The sequence below is a fragment of the Pteronotus mesoamericanus genome, unplaced genomic scaffold (genome assembly GCF_021234165.1).
Source record: "Pteronotus mesoamericanus isolate MK-2021 breed Mesoamerican mustached bat unplaced genomic scaffold, CSHL_Meso_final scaffold_85, whole genome shotgun sequence".
Lineage (NCBI taxonomy): Eukaryota > Metazoa > Chordata > Mammalia > Chiroptera > Mormoopidae > Pteronotus > Pteronotus mesoamericanus.
In genome coordinates this window covers 65,559,976-65,578,095 of record NW_026555329.1, presented here as the reverse complement: position 1 = coordinate 65,578,095, position 18,120 = coordinate 65,559,976, and the positions used below count along the sequence as shown (strand labels likewise).

Genomic DNA, 18,120 nt, shown 5'->3' with positions numbered 1-18,120 from the left:
AATCTTTAAAATAAAATAAAATAAAATCTTACATGAAACCCCAATATTTAAATAGAATGAAGTGAAGATTTTCTGGTTGGTTTGGAGCGGGCATCCTAGACCTGGCTGAGTGGAAACTGGGAGTGATCCTTGCCCCCCACATGTCACCCCCAGTTGCCACAGCACCCTGAGGGTTAGCAAATCTCTGAAGGCAGCTTTTGTTCAAGCAGTAGGTCCCCTGGCATCACAAGTAAAAAATCCAACTCCTTTTTTTACTGAGTCCTTAAGACAGGCCAGAATGAGGTGCCCGAGCCAGTACAGAAACTTCTGCCTTGATTTTACAAAATGCGCACTGTCTCCTGGACCACAGGTGTTGACTGTCTTCCCTCTTTTGTCAGGAATGTCTTTTTTAATTAGAAGACGGGAAGAAAACAAAAACCAGATTGTGTCCCACAATCAGAAACCTCCATTGTGGCAGAGGAGCCTTCACCGCCACCAGGACATCCCACCAGACAGGGAGAGACTCCAGCCTTCGAGGCCATCCTGAGGAGTTCCTGTTCGGAGTGCAAGGGAAAATCAGCAGTTTTTAAAAAGATGGCTGCAGCCTGTTCGGCATGGTGGGAGGGGAGCTGGTTTCCTGGTGAACTTGTTTCTAAAAGAAAAAATAATTTTAAGGAAATAAAAAAGGAAAACTAAACTGAAACCAGAACTGAAACATCCGCCTGGTAGCAAATGACATGCACACATACATAGGAGTACCTACACACACATGCGAACATGTGTGTGCATACACAGACACAAAAACACTTAGGGAAAATGGGAATTCAAATGAATTAAATAGCTGCAGTTGGAAGAAAAGGGTCAGGATCACCTCTTACAGTTTTTTATTATGTTTCATCCTCTCCCCCCACCCTTCCCCCAATCTTCCGTTCTTCAAAGGGAGTAGAGATTCCTCCTGTCCTCCCCGGCCGTTTCTTACCACCTTTAGAGTTGTTTGGACAGCAAGGAGTAAACAAGGAGCCTTTTCTGTTTTATATCATGGCTGCATCAGTGATACTGAGACCTGCCAGGGCCAAAATTCATGTATGTCCCAGCTCCGACTACCCTATTCAATCTCGGAACCCACTGCCAGTCCACACTGGGTCAGCCTTGAAGGGAAGAGCCAGGAGGGGTGAGTGGGATATAAATGTGTAGTCTAAGTGTTTTAGTTTAAGAGGTTTTTTTAATGTTTCACCCATAGACATGAGAGAACAGAAGAGGGTAGGAATATTGAAGGTGTTCACAGGGCTAAATTGTATTTTACTTAAAAATGTGAAAATTATTTGACTTTATGGGGATGAGGTGAGAGTGCAAAGCCCAAAGCAGATCCTGATGTTTAAGGAAGCTGCAGCCCTGCACAGGTGTTGCATAGGAGGCACTGTTCTCTCTGGTGGTGTAGCCATCTCAAGAACAGATTAGCAAGGGGAAGAAAGGAAAAAATAAATTTTAAAATTTCCTCATTGTTTGTTTTTCATTCCTTTCACTGCTTCATAGTTCTGAAATGGTGCAGCTGGACCGCTTAGTTGTTACCTGATAGTCTGGGGGTGGAGCTGAAAAGGCAGCTGCCTGTGCTCAGTGCCACAGACCCTTCCCATTTGTACGGGAGCGGTGCATCCTGCATCTGTTACTCTTCTAGCTCACCCTGAAACTCCACGCCACATTTTACCTTTTCATATGGCCTCCGTGGAAAAGAGAGTGGGACACTCGGCATGTTGATCTGAAATGTGGTATATTCTTCCCACAGAGGCCGCCAAGTAGATTGTTTTCTAACCCACTGAGTATTTGGTCTTTAAAACAAAATGAAACCTGTATTCATTGACATGCAGAAATCTGCACGTTTAATGTGTACAGTTTATAAGCTTTGACCTAGGATACACCTACGAAATCATTAACCGCCAAGGTAGTGAACCTATTCTTTACTCTCAAAAGTCTCCTCATGCATCTCCCCTTCCTCCCACATACCCCAGTAGCCACTGATCTGCTTTCTGACATTGTAGATTGGTTTACATTTTCCTGAGTTTTATAGAAATGTGATCATACGGGCTTTGAGCTAATGATGACGATAGAGCTGCATCTAATGTTTTAAATCAGTGAAACAAATTTTTTTGCGTAATGCCAGTGGGACCTAAAGAGGTTTATTCTCTAAAGAGAAATTATTGGAAGGGGAGGAAGAAACTTAAATGTGAAAAAGTATTTGGAGAGAGGTCCTGAGTTTCTGGGGATCAGTACACTACCCCAGCCATTCCTCCCATGTTCTGGGTACGCAATAAAACTTGGAAGCCTGATCCAATCCTAGGTCCTTACAGCAGCTGGTTGACTTTTTTGTTTAAGGAATGTGGCTTTTATGACCAAGTTCTATCAGGGGCTGAAAGAACATGTGGAAGGCTCAATACAACCATCTCCACAGCCACAGCTGTGGAAACCGGGGCTCTCCTCTCATTAATGGGGTCGAGGCCTCACTGCACACTCTCTTACAGATTATTTCAAACTAGTCCTTACACGTAGTGTTACTTTTTGGCATGGCAAGGATACCCACCTAAGTTTTAATTTAAAAAGGAACTGTTTGGCCCTGGCTGGTGTAGCTCAGTTGATAGCATAACTGAAAGGCTACCAGGTCGTTCTCCTGTAGGGCATACACCATACACCTAGATTGTGGGTCCAGTCCCTGGTTGGGCTCATCAACGGTGAACCACTCAGTGTTTTGCTCTCACGTTGATGTTTCTCTTTCCCCCCTTCCTTCCCTCCCTCCTCTCGAAAAACAATGAAAAAACTGTGTTCGGTTGAGGATTAATTTTTAAAAATGAACTGTTTGGGATCATGTACCTTAATGTAGATAACTGTGTTCCTGTATAACATTGTCTACTGGAATAAGAACAAGAGTCTTGCACCTGAACTACTTAAGTCACAAAGTCCCCGCAGAATTTTTTTCCTCATTTCCATGATTGCCTTAGCCAGGAGATTTTAGTCATGATTATGTGAAACACAGATTATCCATTGGGGCTATTCTCAGCAGGATTATCCTAAAGAAAAGTAACTTGTAATTTTTATGTAACTGTTCTATGAAGTTAACTGAGAATATAGGGTAAATAAGACATAAAGGAACTTAAGCTTTCGAACGGCATCAACACCGCTTGAATGCAACATGCTTGTCCACCTTGCGTGGCCCTGGTTTAATGGAATCATTTTACAAAAATGAAAGCCAAAATCTAAAGAAGTTAAAAACCCAAGATTATGCAACAAGGGTGTGCCTGATTTTTTGACATACATTATCAGCAAATGAGAAAAGTTGCTTTCCAAGAAGAATCCTGTGACAAAAATGGGAAAAGCCATCAATGTAATCTACTCTATGAATACTGCAAAGTTCTTTATGTCAATGAAAAGCTGTATTAGAGGAAGTAGTCTTGAGTTAAAAGGGAATATTTAGTTAGATACAAGGATGAACTTTGTGAAGAAGGGCTTGGAGAAAGTGAGGGAGACACTGGGTGCTTGAGGAAAGGGTTCCTACCCAGGGCCGTGAACATCAGTGTTCTGTGGATTCCAGCTTCAGCACTAGCAGAGGCCACCAGCACAATCAAAGGCCACTGCCCAGGAGGACTCTAGCATAGCTAGGGAGCGGTGAATTCCAACACGCATTGTCCTGCCTTTAACCCCTGGAATGGGTTATGTCTGCCACTTCTTTTGGGCAGTGTTCACCCACAACTAGTTACTCAACACACGTCTACATAAAATGACAGCCTTGGCTGGTGTGGCTCACTGAATTGAGCACCGGCCTGTGAACCAAAAGGTCGTTGGCTCGATTCCCAGTCAGGGCACATGCCTGGGTTGCAGGCCAGGTCCCCAGGTGGGGGCATGTGAGAGGCAACTGATTGTCTCTCGTACATGGATGTTTCCCTCTCTTTCTCCCTCTCTTCCCCTCTCTCTAAAAAAATAAATTTTTTAAAAAATGATAGCCCGGTGTGCTGTCTCTGTTTTTGTTTTTATTTTTTAAGAAGTCAAAAAGTATGCGGAAGCCAAGGAAGAGCTGCCTGCAGTATGGGAGAAGTCTGTCCACAAATGGTCCTAGTGCAGTTCTTCCTTCGAGGCTTCCGTAACTCACGATGCTCGTCCTCTCTGCTCCACTGCTTGTCAGGGGTTGCAAACTCCAAGGCCTTCAGGGTCAAGGCAGTGAAAGGAGAGAAACAGGCTCGGCTATTGAACTGGGGGACATTCCCATCTAAAGTTCCAGCTGATTCTTGGTCTTGGGGAATGTGAGACAATGTTTCTAAATTTGCCAACTTTCTGAGAGAAGCTGGAAATCAGATAAACGACATCTAATTTTAAAGTGTTGACAACTAATTTCAATCTAAAGAGGAAATAGAGCTGCACAGGCCAGTGGGGAGAAAGGTGCTAACCTTGGTAAATGGCTGAAAAATAAGACTAAAGGCAGAACTGTAGGTAAACAGTGTACTCCATCTAGTTGGTAAAGTTCCTTAAAGGAGTTTGGGTTAACAGTTCTGAAGCCTCTGTACACAACGTGCAGTATGGAAAAGGGTTGTAAAAGAAGTCACTTTATAGTGGAGGAACCTGACAAATGCAACCTTAGCCAGGTGATCAAGATCAACATCAGTGATAAGTCATGGTGATAGTGTGTACCCTCAATATGATATGGTGAGGACAATACTTCACCTCTGCAGTCTTTCTTACAAATGACCATGATAAACATCAGATAGACCCAAGTGAGGGACATTCGAAAATACACCCTCAAGCCCTGGCCAGTGTGGCTTGGTTGGTTGGAGCACCACTCTGTAATGGAAAAGTTGAGGGTTTGATTCCCAGTCAGGGCACATGCCTAAGTTGCAGGTTTGATCCCTGGTCTTGGCACCTGTCAGAGGCAACCAATCAATGTTTCTGTCTCTCTCTTCCTCTCTAAAAGCAATGAAAAGCTCTGGCTGGTGTTGCTCAGTGGGTTGAGTAACATCCTGTGAACTAAAAGGTTGCCAGTTGGATTCCCAGTCAGGGCACATACCTGGGTTGCAGGCGAGGTCCCACAACCGACTAATGTTTCTCTCCCTTTCTCCATCCCTTCCCCACTCTTTAGAAATGAATAAATAAAATCTTTATTTAAAAAGAAACAATGAAAAAATGTCCTCAGGTGAGAAAAAAAGATGAGTAAAATATACCCTGAAAAACGAGGGAAGTCTGAGAAACTGATCAGTGGAGGCTAACAATGAATAAATGTAATTTGATAACTTGCATGAGATCATGGAACAGAACTAGATAAAAACTAATTAAATCTGACTAGAGAATGGAATGTAGTTAATAATAGTGTATTCATATTGTTTGATTAGTTGTGATATATATACCATAGTAATGTAAGGCATCAACAACTCGGGAAACTAGGTGTGGGGTGTATAAGAACTCTTAGCAACTTTCTATAAGTCTACGTCTAAAACTTAAAATTGTTTATTAAAAGCAAAAATCTGCACAAGCCACTTAACTTTATGAAGACACTCAGCCTCGCTCATAAGGAGAAGTGGCACCGAGATACCATTTCTCGCTCGTCAGGTTGGCAGAAACCCGAAAAGTTAAGAGTCTGCGGGCGAGACTGGGAGACAGGCACACTGACAGCTTCATCAGGATTTTGCCAATGCCTGGCAAAACCACACACACATTTATGCTTTGGCCCAGAAGTTCCATTTCTGGGCCTCCATCCCAAAGATACAATGACAAAAATATAAAAGGATCTAAATATGTATGAACCTATTCTCTGCAGCATGATGCATAGTAACTAAAGGTGGAAACAACTCAAAAGCTCACTAATAGGTGGTCAAAAGAAAACCTGCGTACAGTTGAGCCTCCAGAATCCAGAGTCTAGGTCAAAGTACCAAATCACAGGAAATATGGAAGACAAAATATGTTAACACCACAACAGAGGTGCAGTGAGCAGCATCTAGGCAAAAGCAAAATGCAGAACAAACAATGCAGTTTCTTTCACAGATAAATTGCAGGGGGATAAAATTTCTCTAACTTCTTAAACTATCGATATTTGATAGAAATTAATTTGTCACATTAGGTCAGGTGATACTTGTTTTTTTTTAGAATGTCCTTGTCCTTTAGAGATCTATTCAGACCATTTACGCGTGAAGTGTTACATGTAGGATTTGCCTCAAAATAACTTCAGGATGGGGATGTGGATGGAGTTTAGGTGAAAAAGACTATAAATTGATAATTGTTGAAGCTACTACTTGAGGATATACCATTCTCCCTACTTTGACAAATGTGTAAAATCTTCCGTAACAAAAAGATAAACAACAAAATTGTTCAGGCCAGAAAAGTACATCTATGAGCCATATTCAAACAAGGAACTACCAATTTGCATGCACTGTCCTACTATATTTAATAGCATATGATTTATACATGAGGATGACATCATAATGGCCTTACACAGAGTTGAAATACCAGCCTTTTTCACCATTTCTAATAGGAAATTGATTTGGACAGGGTTTTAGATTCTGCACCCATTCAAAAATCCACACCCTTGCTTTAGCCAGCTTCCCCCCGGGGAGCAGCCAGCCAGGGGCGCGCTTATGACGGCCCCTCTGACTCACCGGTCTGGAAGGCAGGTGCCCCTGTATGAACAACCCCAGCGATGGAGGGCCGGCGCTGGGGACAGAGGGCCAGCTGGCATCAGAAATAGGATCTTTTAGAACAGCATGGAAACAAGTGGTACTGGAAAAAGTAAAGAAACAGCTGAGTGTGTTTTTAACTTTTATTAATCCAAAAATACATAAAATTCCACTTTCTACCCCAGGTTCTTGGACTCTCAAGAAAGGAGGTAGCTGCCAGTCTTAAGTATCTGGTATAATACCCAAGTGCTCAAATCTATCTCAGAAAGGAGAAAGATGAGGAAGTGAGGCTCAGACTAGGGAACCCCCAAATCGGGCCCATGCCCTGCGGAGGCCCTGCCAGGGGCCCCTGATGTGGAACAGGAGGCTTTCTGCCAGAGGAGATGGGGGCACTCGGGGGGCCATTTCCGCTGCACAGTTAGGCCCCAGCGTCAGGGGAAGTCCTTCCCTGCTCACTGGCGTTGATGGCTGAGTTCCACCAGGGCCAGCAAACCAGAGCTTGCAGAGGCACGTCCAGAAGAAAGAGCCCCCAAAGCAAACCTGGCCCCCAGCTTCCCTCAGCTCCTACAGGGAGAACCTGGAACTCGGGCCTCTCTTTCCTCTCCTTCTTGGCCCAAATCCACTCCCACGAGACCCAGAGATAGGACCCTGCAGCCAGGCAGGCACCCGGTGGGGCCATCACAGGAAGTCCACAAAGCCTCCCAGGAAGCCTGTTTCAGTCACTATCTGCAGCCTCATTGCATGCCAGCGGGGTGCACTGGCCAGGGCCCCTGGCCAGGAGGAGGGGCCTGGGCCACAGGCTGCAGCTGCTGCTGGGACTGCCAGATGTGATGGAGCTCCTTGAACTGTTCCACCATGTGATCTTTGAGGTCTGGGTTTGAGATCTGTAGCCGGATACTATCAGCCGACCAGGAGAGCTCCCCTGAGAACATCTCCAGCAGCAATCGAGCGGCGACAGGCACCACCTGGGGAGCAGAGGGACAGAAGAGCAAGAACCTTGACGGGGCTGTCAAGTCCAGTTGTGCCCGAGGCCATCCACCAGGGGGCAGGTGATGGACTGCATCCACCAGGAAGAAGGGGCACCAATCTATATGTCCTAAGAAGGTTACTAATGCGTGGGCAGCCCCAGGCCTTGATTACCTCTGGTGGCCGAGTTCACACTGCCCAGAGGGCCTGGAGCCTCCACTGTGGGACAAAGGCTTGTCTCAGGATTCCCCAACAGTCAAGCCAAAGCAGAGCAGGGGCTGGGGCGATACCTGTACGGTGATGAGCTTCTTCTCTCTAGGTTTGCGGTCAGGCCACTCCTCCCCAAAGCAGAAGAATATTTCAAATGGCGGTGGGGTGTTGGTCTGGCCTTTCTGGAACAGGATGAGCTCTGCAGCGAGAACAAGGTCCTTAGAGGCGAGAACCGTGTGCCTGGACAAGCGCGCACCAGGAGGAACACGACGCGGAGCCCTCACCATTGAGAAAATGCTCCAGGCTGAAGAGCTTGGTCCTGACCTCCCGCTGGATGGGGTTGGGGTGCGAGCCATGAAGTGAGGCGCATGGCCCGCTCCAGAACACCTTGCACTGGCACAGGCGGATGGCATACAGGTCCTGGCCTTGTAGCTGGAGGATGAGCCCGCGGTCCAGGACGTCCAGCAGCTGGTTGGTGTAGAAGCGCTGCTTGTCGCTGGGGATGTCCTCAGGGCTAGGGAAGCGCACTTGCTCCAGGCTCACTGGGCCGAAGAGCTCCACCTGCTCCTGGGTGGCCTCCAGCTGACTGTAGAAAAGCCGGCAGCCATGAGGGTTGCTGATGGTGAGGGCGCGGGGTGGCCGCCCCCGGTACTGGAACTTGATCTCCAGGTCGGTAACTGTGGGGCAGAGGGGCAAGACCGCCCGGGCTGTGAGCCCCGCCCCGCCCCTCCCCATTCTGCATTCTGCAGCCCACAACTTTCTCTGCCGGCGGCTAGGTCATCTTGTCATCTCTCCCACTTCCACCCACCCAAGGAGGGACTGACACGGGCATCTTTGTTCTTTCCTTCGCCATCCTCCAACCTCTTGGCAAACCAACCCCCAGCCCCGCTTCACCTGGCCCAGTGCGCCCACCCGTGGTTCCTTACTTACGGGGCAGCATGTGGGGGCTGATCAGCAGGTCGGGCAGGAGTTGTTCACCTTCGGGGGGCAGGCTGGCAGCCAGGGGCCCAGGCTGCAGGCTCGGCAGGACCTCAGGGAGAAGCTCCCCGAAGGCAGTAGGGTCCCCAGGGGCAGAGCCCAGGAGGCTGGGGTCCGGAGCAGGGGGGCCCAGCCCCACAGGCGGCTGGAGAGGAGGTGGCCACTTGACATCCTCTTTGGGTAGAGAATAGGGTGCCATGGAGGGGCCAGGCTGCACTGCTTCTACAGAGGGTGGGGGTGGACAGAGCTCCAATGCCACTTCTAAGAACTGCCTCCCAGGCCCACCTACCCCCAGCCCTGGGCCTGCCCCCTACCCCCTTTCAGTCCCCGCCCAGGTACCTAAAGTACCTGCGGCTTCTCCTTATATTAGGCCCCCAACCACACCACCTCCCGGCCCCACCTGTGAGGCGCAGGCTTGGTAACATCCTCTGGAGCTGAAGTGAAGACACAGGAAAAGGAGGAGGGAAGAGGCCAGAGAGAAGGGAGGACAGGTTATTAAATTGATCTGATGCTAAAGAAATAACACGAGAACCACGAGGCAATGCCCTGGGCTTCAGCTTAGCCGAGGCCAGACCCTGCCTCCAGCCCCCAGCTCTGCTGCCCCAGGCAGGCCAGTGGGCCCTCAGTGCCTCAGTCTCCACATCTGCCTTTGAATAGGTATAGCACCTACTAAGCAACTGCTGTGAGGGTCAGTCAGGCGTGTGAGGACCGTTTTGTACAAACAAAGCCCCAGGGGGTTCAAGGTGGTGACTTTGTTTCCATGCTCACTGAATCCCAGAGAAGAAACTCATAGAGTGGAGCTGCAGGAAGAGCAGCAGGCTCCAGAGGAATGGGGCTGCTGGGGGGTAAAGCAGGAGGACAGCAGAGCGCCCCCGCCAGGCCCACCGCGGCAGGGCGGGCTGACGCTGGGAGAATGGCCGGCCGCTCACCTCATCCTCTTCCTCCTCTTCCTCCTCTCCTGCACCACAAGTGTAATCTTCAGTGGGCTGTGACTCTGCAGGTGGAGGGAGAGAAAAGAGAGGCAGCGAGGGAGTCAGTGGGAGAGGAGAAGGAAGGCCACGGGGCCCCATGTGGCAGCTCCTGCTGTGGCTTCTCCCCTGCCCAGAGCTGCCCACAGTCAGGGGAAGGGCTGCACAGCCATCAGGGATCAGTAGGTACCTCCCTGACCACATGACACTCAGCCCCCTGGGCCATCAAGAGCCACGAGCAAGGGCTGGCTGAGGAAGACACACTGGGGCCCCGGTCCATGCTGAAGCCACGCCTGGCCCCATGAATGGCCCATCCCAGGCAACCCCTGGAAGCCCCGGGTGTTACAGCCCAGCAGCATGTGCCTGACCACTGCACCGCCAAGGGCCCTGGGCCTTCCCGCTCAGCCTCCTAGGTGGCCTGCACAGGGCCGGGCACGATACCTGCAGGAGCGGGGCCGTTGGAGCAGACCTCGTAGATCTTGTAGGGCTGAGGCGGCATGTCCCGGGGCCCATCATAGATGAGGCGGAAGTCACGGCTCTTGTTAAGGGCACAGCGCAGGTTGGCCTTCCACTTGGCTGGATCGGCCTCGTCCACCCCCTCCGTGTACTTCCCGGTCTCCTTGGCCCAGGCCTGGGGCAGGAAGAGAAGACAGGCAATCGGAGAGAACCTCGCCGCTCACTGAAGCCCAGCCCCTCCTGGCGAATGGGAGTTGTGGTTGTGCGGGGACACCTTCAGTGACACACTGAGTGCCCCTCTGCAAGGTGGGAGGTATGACGCCAGTCCTTCCCGGCCTCCAGGGCCCCAACAAGCAAAAGGAAATCGAGGTATTTTGAAAGGCATTGTACTTGCTGCTTCGGGAGGGTAAACAGGCCCCGTCTCTAAGGCGGACAATGTGACACGGTGGATAGGATCATGGGTTCTGGTGCGGGACTGGGTTTGAATCCAGAAACTGCCACCCACCAGTTGTGTGCCGGGGCATGTCACTTTGTCTTTTTGTTTTGGTCTCATCACAGTACCCACCCTCTTAGGGTGGCCGTGAAGACTTGAGAGCCTATAAAGCTCTCCAAACTAACTGTGCCTGTGCCTCGGATGGGCTCTCTATACTTTAATTGTTGGTATCATTATTTGGGAGAGCAATTTGGCGGATTGCAAATGTTTCTACCTTTTAACCCAGTCTTTCGACTATGGGGAACTTATCCTACAAATACAAACACATCCACACAAAAATTCTCATTGCAGTACTCTTTGTAAAAGTGAAAGACCCAAAATAATCTGAATGTCCATCAGTGGGGTCTGGTTACATTATGGCCAATCTTAACTAGGGAATATTGGGCTGCAGGGGGAAAAAAAGGAGGAAGGTTTTGATATGCTGACATGTTGTGGTCATCAAGATCATAAGGTGCAGGAGAATATGCATGTTTGGCGTACACAGACATCTATCGTTTTGTGAAAAGTTGGGGAAAGGATAAGTACATATTTGCTTATACAAGGTCTCTCCAGAAAAAGTCCAGCCACTGTTAATATAACAAGAACAGTTTGCATGACATCTATGTAACCTGGCAGTGAAGGAGAGTCGACTGGAATGTGCATGCGTGAACAATGGCAGCTTCACTGTACTAGTCAATGGGGGCAGGAGACGCTGGTGAGTGAGCATGTGTACCATGCGGCCATCGCACTCAAAATGACTGAGTGAATATAGCAACAAATCTGCATCAAATTTTGCATTAAGCTTGAACATTCCCCTGCAGAAACTATTCGGATGATTTGGAAGGCCACAGCTATGCGCAAGTGGTGATTGGCAGCTTCATCACGACAATGTGCCCACTCATGCGTCACATCTCATGCAGAGTTTTCTGGTGAAACATCAAATCACCCAGGTGACTCAGTCCCCTGACAGCCCAGATTTGATGCCCTGCAATGCCTGGCTTTTCCCAAAACTAAAATCACCTTTCGAAGGGAAAAGATTTCAGACCGGTAATGAGATTCAGGAAAATACAATGGGGCAGCCGATGGTGACTGGGAGAACTGTGTGAGGTCACAAAGGTGACTACTTTGAAGGGGACTGAGGTGCCATTGTCCTACGTACAATATTTCTTGTATCTTCTTCAATAAATGTCTCTATTTTTCATATTATATGGCTGGATACCCTCTGCACAGACCTCATATATGCACAAAAATCTCTCAGGAAGGATAAACAAGAATCTGATGCTACTAATTGCCTTTAGGGAAGGAGTGGGTGGCTGGGGACGGAGCGGGGAGACTTTTTGCTATAAACCATTTTACACTTTTTTAGGCTATTCAAAAATATGGTACAGGTTTGAAAAGAACCTTGAAAAGGTAAATATCAAGTGCAAAGACTAAGAAACACATATTCAAAGCTTTAAAAATAAGCATTCTCTTTGACCCAGAAATGTTTAAGTCTAGGAACTAACTCCAAAGGAAATCACTGAAGATGCACAATGGATACAAGTGTAGAGGATGTGCCTGGCAGTGTGGTCTTCACCGCTGAAACACTAAAAGCGACCTAACGTGTCCAAAAAGGGACTGGGTGACTTAACTGTGCTAAACCCCTCCAATGGAATCTTCAGCAGTCACTAAGAGTGATGAGGCACATGTGGGAGGGAAAAACTGGTCCTGATTTTTGGGTGAAAAATGCAGGTTACAAAACAGAATATGTAGTTTGATTCTACATTTACATTTCATATATGCACTTGTGCAGAAACCTGAAAATATATGCAAAAAAAAAAAAAAAAGACTCAGGGTTACCTCCTGGTGTTACAGTCACGCTGCTGTCTGTTGCCTTAGCGTATGCAAACACCAACCATGCACGCTGATCACGTGTGCTCGTGCGTAATGAGAACAAGACAAGAACAAGCAGGACGAGGAGGAGTTACAGGACAAGTCCTAGGGGCCTGCCTGTCCCCGCCTTGCTCTGGGGATCAGGTTAGAAAAGGTACACCCTATGGCAATGACTGTGTCCCCTTAGTCCAGGCCTGGGATCACCTGCAGCAAGGCAGCTGGGTGAATGGCCAACTTGAGATATAGCGGCGGGGGGTGGGGGCTCTTCTGGGGGCTGGTGCCTCAGAAGCCCAAGCTGTCCCCCTACCAGGGCTTACCTTGAAGATGGTGTTGTCTCCGTCCTGGCTGGGGCCGTGCCTTGTGGCATGGCGCCAGGGGATGTAGAACAATTTCCTTTCGCCGTTGACCCACCGAAGCCCTGGGTACTGGCAGCTGTTCACCTGGGCCACCAGCCAGGGCTTCAGCCGCACTCGGCGGGGTGGAGGGGGGGCCCCGGGGGCAGGCTGGTTCATGGCAAAGGGGTCTGCAGGAGGAAGCCAGAAGGGGAGCCTCAGCAGGTTTGCCACTAACCGCTCCTTTGGCAGAGGGGGTGGGGGCGCTCAGGGAACCCCGCCGTGGCCCTTAGCGCTTTCCCTTCCTCCTAGTACTGGGGGCCAGAGCCTCTCCAGTCCATCCAGGTGCTCAAAGCCAATTCCCTTTGCAACCAGCAGCTTTCTTGTCAAAGGGTCCTTGCATCTGTGCTGTGTCTGGGGAGAAGGGAGGGAGGGTTTACACTGTAGTGGGCGCCCCAGATGCCCTTTACCGGACGGAGCATCACTTCCCCAGCTGCCTGAGGCTGGCACGGCACAGAGGCACAGAGCTGCCCAGCTCCAAACCTGCCCCTCCTTGTTGCCTCACTGCAGGCTAGTCCCACCCCTCCCCTCGGGAGACAGCCCACAGCCAGTGAGCGACCGACACAGACACACGGGGACAAAAAGGCTGGTCCCCTGTGCTCCAGAGCTCCCGAGGTGTCAGGCTGAAGCCAGCCTCCAGCCGATTCCACATCCTTGCTTAGCGTCCTCCCTGCCCCACCCTGCCCCCTCCCTGCCCCCCTCCTTCACTAAACTGCCTTCTAGGAACCCTGGCCCAAGAACAAGGCAGACCTGCCCGTGGAGGGAGGGTTCCACACCCAGTCCTCAGAGCTTCCTTTCTTCCTCAGTTTCCCTCAGGGATCGAGCGTCCCCTCGCCTGGACATCTTGAGAGAAATCCCATCAGCCTACTCAGTCTACCCCTGCATCACCGGGACAGCTGCCACCGGACTTAGATGCCATCCTTTCAAAGCCATCGACTTCCTAGACTGGCTCCTCCAGACCGTGCACTCATTCAGCAATTAGTAAGCACCTAACGTTTGCCAGGCCCCGTGCTGCCCAGAGCTTGGGGAACTACAGAGGTGAGGTCTAGTGGCTGCCCAAGGGGAGCCAGAGCCACCTGCCTGGGCCAGTCTCTGCCTCCTTAGTCAGAGGACAGCTGGCCACGTGGAACCTGTGCCTCCTCCCCTCCCCCTGCCAGCCCCTCTCCAGACCCAGGACCTGAAACTTCCCTTCCCTGACCTGAGCCCCCGCCTGCCCCGCTTCACCCTGGGTGGTGTCTCTCCCGCCCTTGCTCCTTGACCCATGAGCCCAGAATCAGAGGTAGAAAGGACTGAGCCGCTTCTGGAACTCAAAAGAAACTCTGTCACTCAGCAAATAAGGAACAGAGGGCTGAGCAGGGCGAGAAAGCAGCCTGCCCCCAACGGGGGCTTTGGCTTCTGGGCACATGCGAGCAGGGGGGTGTCACAGGGCACACGCTGCCCCCGGACCGAGCTTCTCTCCCTCGTCCACAGAGCCTCCGTCTCCTCAGAAGATCCTCCATTAGTGAGGGAGTGCGGTGGTGGCGATGAGGGCGGCACGCGGTTAGGTGGGGGTGGGGGGACATTCCCAGAGGCCATTCTGCCTAGAATAAGGGTGATGGGCAGACAGGTGCCAACACTTGCTCTTGTGGTGGGGCTTGCCAGCTCTCACACTCCACTCTCCATGGCACTGTGGGGGGCCCTGAACTCTGCTTGCTGAGGTGAGTGGTTTGGGGCTCTTACTCAGCCTTGCACTGACAACCCCCCACCATCTTATTTACCTTCCAGGTGGGTGGGCAACCTCCTCAAGGGCAGGACAGTCTTCCGCTTTTGCTTTTTCCTTCCCCCACACACTGCCCGCAGTCTGGAACCCTGCCACTCACTGGACCAAAGTAGGACTTAAGAACACCAGCCAATTGACACACGGCAGATGTTGGAAGCCTCCTGTCCTCCGGCTGCCTGCCCCCACCAGGCCTTCTCCAGGACCCTCCGCTGATCAACTGAGAGTGAGGCCAGGCCCGCGGGGAGGCCTGCGGGGCTGAGACGCAGGGCCGGGCTGCAGCGGGGGAATGGCGGGAGGAACTGGGGTATCCGGGTGGTGAGGTGGATGCTCCGCGGGGTGAGGATGAGAGCTATCCTTAATATCTGAGCGGACGCCGTGCTCAGAGGGACTAGGGTTTGAGGCAACACCAGAGCAACACCAGGACCAACCGAGGCCGGGCTGCTGCCTGGTGTACTCAAGCCCAGCTGGGCTTCCCGGCCTGCTTGGGTGGGAGGCTGACTCCCCTCTGCTGGTCCAGGTCTGTTTTGGCCTTGGAGCACTGAGCCTCAGTGTTCCCTGAAATTCCCTGCCTAGTATCTTTTTGGGTTGTAGCTGCTAAGTGTCACCTCCTGCTAAGGTGTCCCCGTGTGCGGGCCTCTCCTCTGAGCAGTGCCCAGCTCCAGGCTGGGCCGGGGAGGGTGGGAGAGCTCCCACCCCTGCCCCCAGCCTCAGCAGACGGGTGGCTCAGTTCCCCTTTCTGTACCAGCCTCCACCCAGCACCAGGGGAAATGAAAGTGGCCAGACCAGACAACTTAGAAACCTGACTCACTGTGAGCTGGGGGAGGGAAGGATGTGGAGAGAAATTCACATGTGGGTCCCCCAGACCAAATTCTCAGTCTCTCACCCCCTAACCCATCCCCCAACCCCTAAGCCTGCTGGTGGTCCTTGTACATTTAGTGTGATTCACAACACTGGGTTGCCTCCCCCAAAAGGCCTTGGTCCCAGAATAGGGGGCGTAAGTCACCAGTGGCAGGCAATTCTGGCCAAGTGAAGGTGGACAGAAGAAAGCTCCGTGGGCACAGACGGAAGGCAGCCTTCCCTGGTGACCCCACCCCGGCAGCCTGCCGCTGCGCCTTGGGTGGTGCAGCTGGGGGAGCAGAAAGGGCAAGGAGGAAGCTGGGGTGGGTCTCCCCGCCTGGCCCTGCCCAGCACTGCTGTTCAGTACAAAGGTTTGGAAGTTAAAACTCTGGCCTCATGTCAGAAAGGGAGAGCCCTTTCAGGCAGCCTAGGCAGGGGCTATTGAATGGGGCTCCCACAATAAGTTTAGCAGAACCAAGGAAGAGTCTGCCCAGCACAGGGCAGAAGGATCTTCAGCCTCAGGGAACCTCGCCTACAGCCAGGTGCATCAGGACCACACTCCTGAGAGAAGGCAGATTTGGGTATCTGATTCACACCATCTTCGTGCCAGCGGTTCTGAATTTCAGTGTCTTACTGCTCCATCCGCACTTTCCCTCCAGGTAGAAGCAGTTGCTCCGATTTCCCAGGCTCCCCAGGAGCTGTGGAGCAGCCCTCAGAACGCTCCCAGCCCCACGGTGGGAGGAGGACCTGACCTTCTGTCAGCGGGCAGCGCTGGCCAGGGGCCTGCTCAGGAGTGAAATTGCTGCAGCCTCCCCTAGACCTAGGCTTGGGAATTCGAGCCCTGCAAAGCGGGGGAAGACAGCAGTATCTGCATCGGCTTCCAAGGAAACGCCAAAAGAGATGTGGGCTGCTCAGGACCTGAGAAAGCCCCATAAGTGAAGCATCTGGCAGAGCAGCCAGGAGCCCTCTGGGGGCGGGGTGGGGGGGGTGCTCCAAAACTCACAGCAGGGCCCTGAAGGCCCAGGAGGAAGCGACCTAGGTTCCTGGAACATTGTGGGCATCAGGGACCCTTGGAGGAGGAAGCACCTCAGCCCCTCTCTAGGAGGCTGAGCAGCAAGCCCCTTGCCGCCTCCACATTGTCTCTCTGCAAACGCTGCACCAAGCTCAGGGAGCAGCGGGGTGGGGAGGGGGGACAGGGAGAGGGTGCGGTCCCTGCACGAGCGAGACCCTAAATCCTGCCCCCCTGCAGGTGAATTGACCTCACTCTGAGACAAGCGGCGACTGGGGGCAGCAAATGCAGCAGGAAGAAGCCTCTCTGGGCCTCCTCCCAAGGGCACGGCGGGGGAAGGCCGAGGAGCAGGGACCCCAAAGCTGGGCCTTTATAGAAGGAAGGGTGTTTTCCCAGTGCCTCCTCAGACTTGCTGGGAGCCTCAGCGCCCCGGGCCGATAGTTCAGGGGAAGTCCAGCACTCAGCCTCGGCCCCACCGCCCCTCCGAAGGACCTCTGGCTTTCTCCATCGGCCCCGCCCGCGCCCTTCCCTGCAGCTCCTGGTCCTCATCCCTGCTCCGCGCGAGCCGCAGTGCAGCCTAGACCCCGCGTTCGGGACCGCCCCCCCGGTCCCGCCCCCGGGGAGCTGGCTCGGGGCCCGTCTGTCGGACCGCTCCTGCGGCGGGGGCTACCCGTCCTGTCTCCGCCCTCCCGTATCCAGGGTGCCGGCGAAGCCAGGAAAATCCCTCCTGCCCGACAGGGCTCCGGGGTCCCGGAAACCATTGCGCGGGGGGCCGGCGCAGGTACTCGCCGTCTCCTAAACGGTATCGCTGTCACACTAATCTCTTTCCTCCACTTTGAGAATCTTAAATGTTTCGTGTTTAAGTTCGGGGGAAGGAAGTATGGAAACTAGTCCAAGAAATACTGCGCCCCGTGGCTCTCCTCTGCCAGGAGGGTCAGCGCCTCCTTTTCTCCGCCGCGAGTCGAGAGACAGTGCTGCTCCCCGCCACCATCTCCCTACACGCTCTTGGCTGTAGTTCCGGCCACCGGCCTTAACACCCAGGGAGAATGAAGTCTTTAAACCTCATCCTCTTACCCGAAAGGGTGAGGGGTACCCGGGGAGAGCACAGAAACGGGGAATCGGGGCTCGCCCCTCCATGGCCAGGGCCAGGCTCCTGCCGGACGCTTGGGGGCTCCCCATCCATCCCTGGCGAAGGGAGGCGGAGGGAGAGGAGTAGCAGAGCTGGAGCCTTTGGCAGCGGTGCCGACTCCGCCGCCGGGCCGCGGGGCTCCCCGACGCCTGCCGGACGAAGACTGCCGGTGCGGACACCCTGCTGCGCTGACTGGGACGCCGGAGACACCCTGGAGGCCGCCGGCCCGCGGGGCGCGCCCTGCACTGGGCTCCGACCTGAGCTCGGACGCCGAGCGAGCCGGAGGCGAAACCCTTCCCGCGACCGCTCCAGTCCCCTTCCCGCCCCAGCAGGTGCCCTGAGGGCGCGGAGAGAAGCGCGGGCCGGCCCGGACCTACCTGTCAGCGGTGCGCCCGCGTGGCTGCGCCCGGGAGCACGGGCCGGGCGGCGGGGCCGACTGCGCTCTCCTG

General features: G+C 52.7%; 3 protein-coding genes across 4 annotated transcripts in view; 1 reads left to right on the top strand and 2 right to left on the bottom strand.

Moving 5' to 3' along the window:
- TNPO3 (transportin 3) overlaps positions 1–3,961 on the top strand; it is a 91,063-nt gene extending 87,102 nt beyond the window's left edge. For both annotated transcript variants that reach the window (XM_054563823.1, XM_054563824.1), the window contains exon 23: positions 378–3,961. The gene's annotated coding sequence lies outside the window, so the exon portion shown is untranslated. The remainder of the gene's footprint in view (positions 1–377) is intronic.
- Positions 1–18,120, bottom strand: part of FLNC (filamin C) — a 111,441-nt gene that overhangs the window by 1,589 nt on the left and 91,732 nt on the right. The window lies entirely within an intron of this gene.
- On the bottom strand, positions 6,877–18,094 carry IRF5 (interferon regulatory factor 5). The gene is made up of 9 exons (XM_054563827.1): positions 18,049–18,094; positions 12,863–13,068; positions 10,187–10,376; positions 9,707–9,771; positions 9,178–9,211; positions 8,730–8,999; positions 8,084–8,476; positions 7,880–7,998; positions 6,877–7,588 (listed from the first exon to the last, which is right to left on the bottom strand). The coding sequence occupies exons 2-9, from the start codon at positions 13,055–13,057 to the stop codon at positions 7,358–7,360; spliced, it is 1,497 nt and encodes a 498-aa protein (XP_054419802.1). The 5' UTR covers positions 13,058–13,068; positions 18,049–18,094; the 3' UTR covers positions 6,877–7,357.

Coding starts and splice junctions, on each gene's coding strand:
- IRF5 (XM_054563827.1), bottom strand. CDS start 13,057: ATGAACCAGCCTGCCCCCGGGGCCCCCCCTCCACCCCGCCGAGTGCGG. Junction 9,772..10,186: donor CAACGGCCCCGCTCCTGCAG/GTATCGTGCCCG, acceptor CTCCACCTGCAG/AGTCACAGCCCACTGAAGAT. Junction 8,477..8,729: donor CAGCCCCCACATGCTGCCCC/GTAAGTAAGGAA, acceptor TCTGCCCCACAG/TTACCGACCTGGAGATCAAG.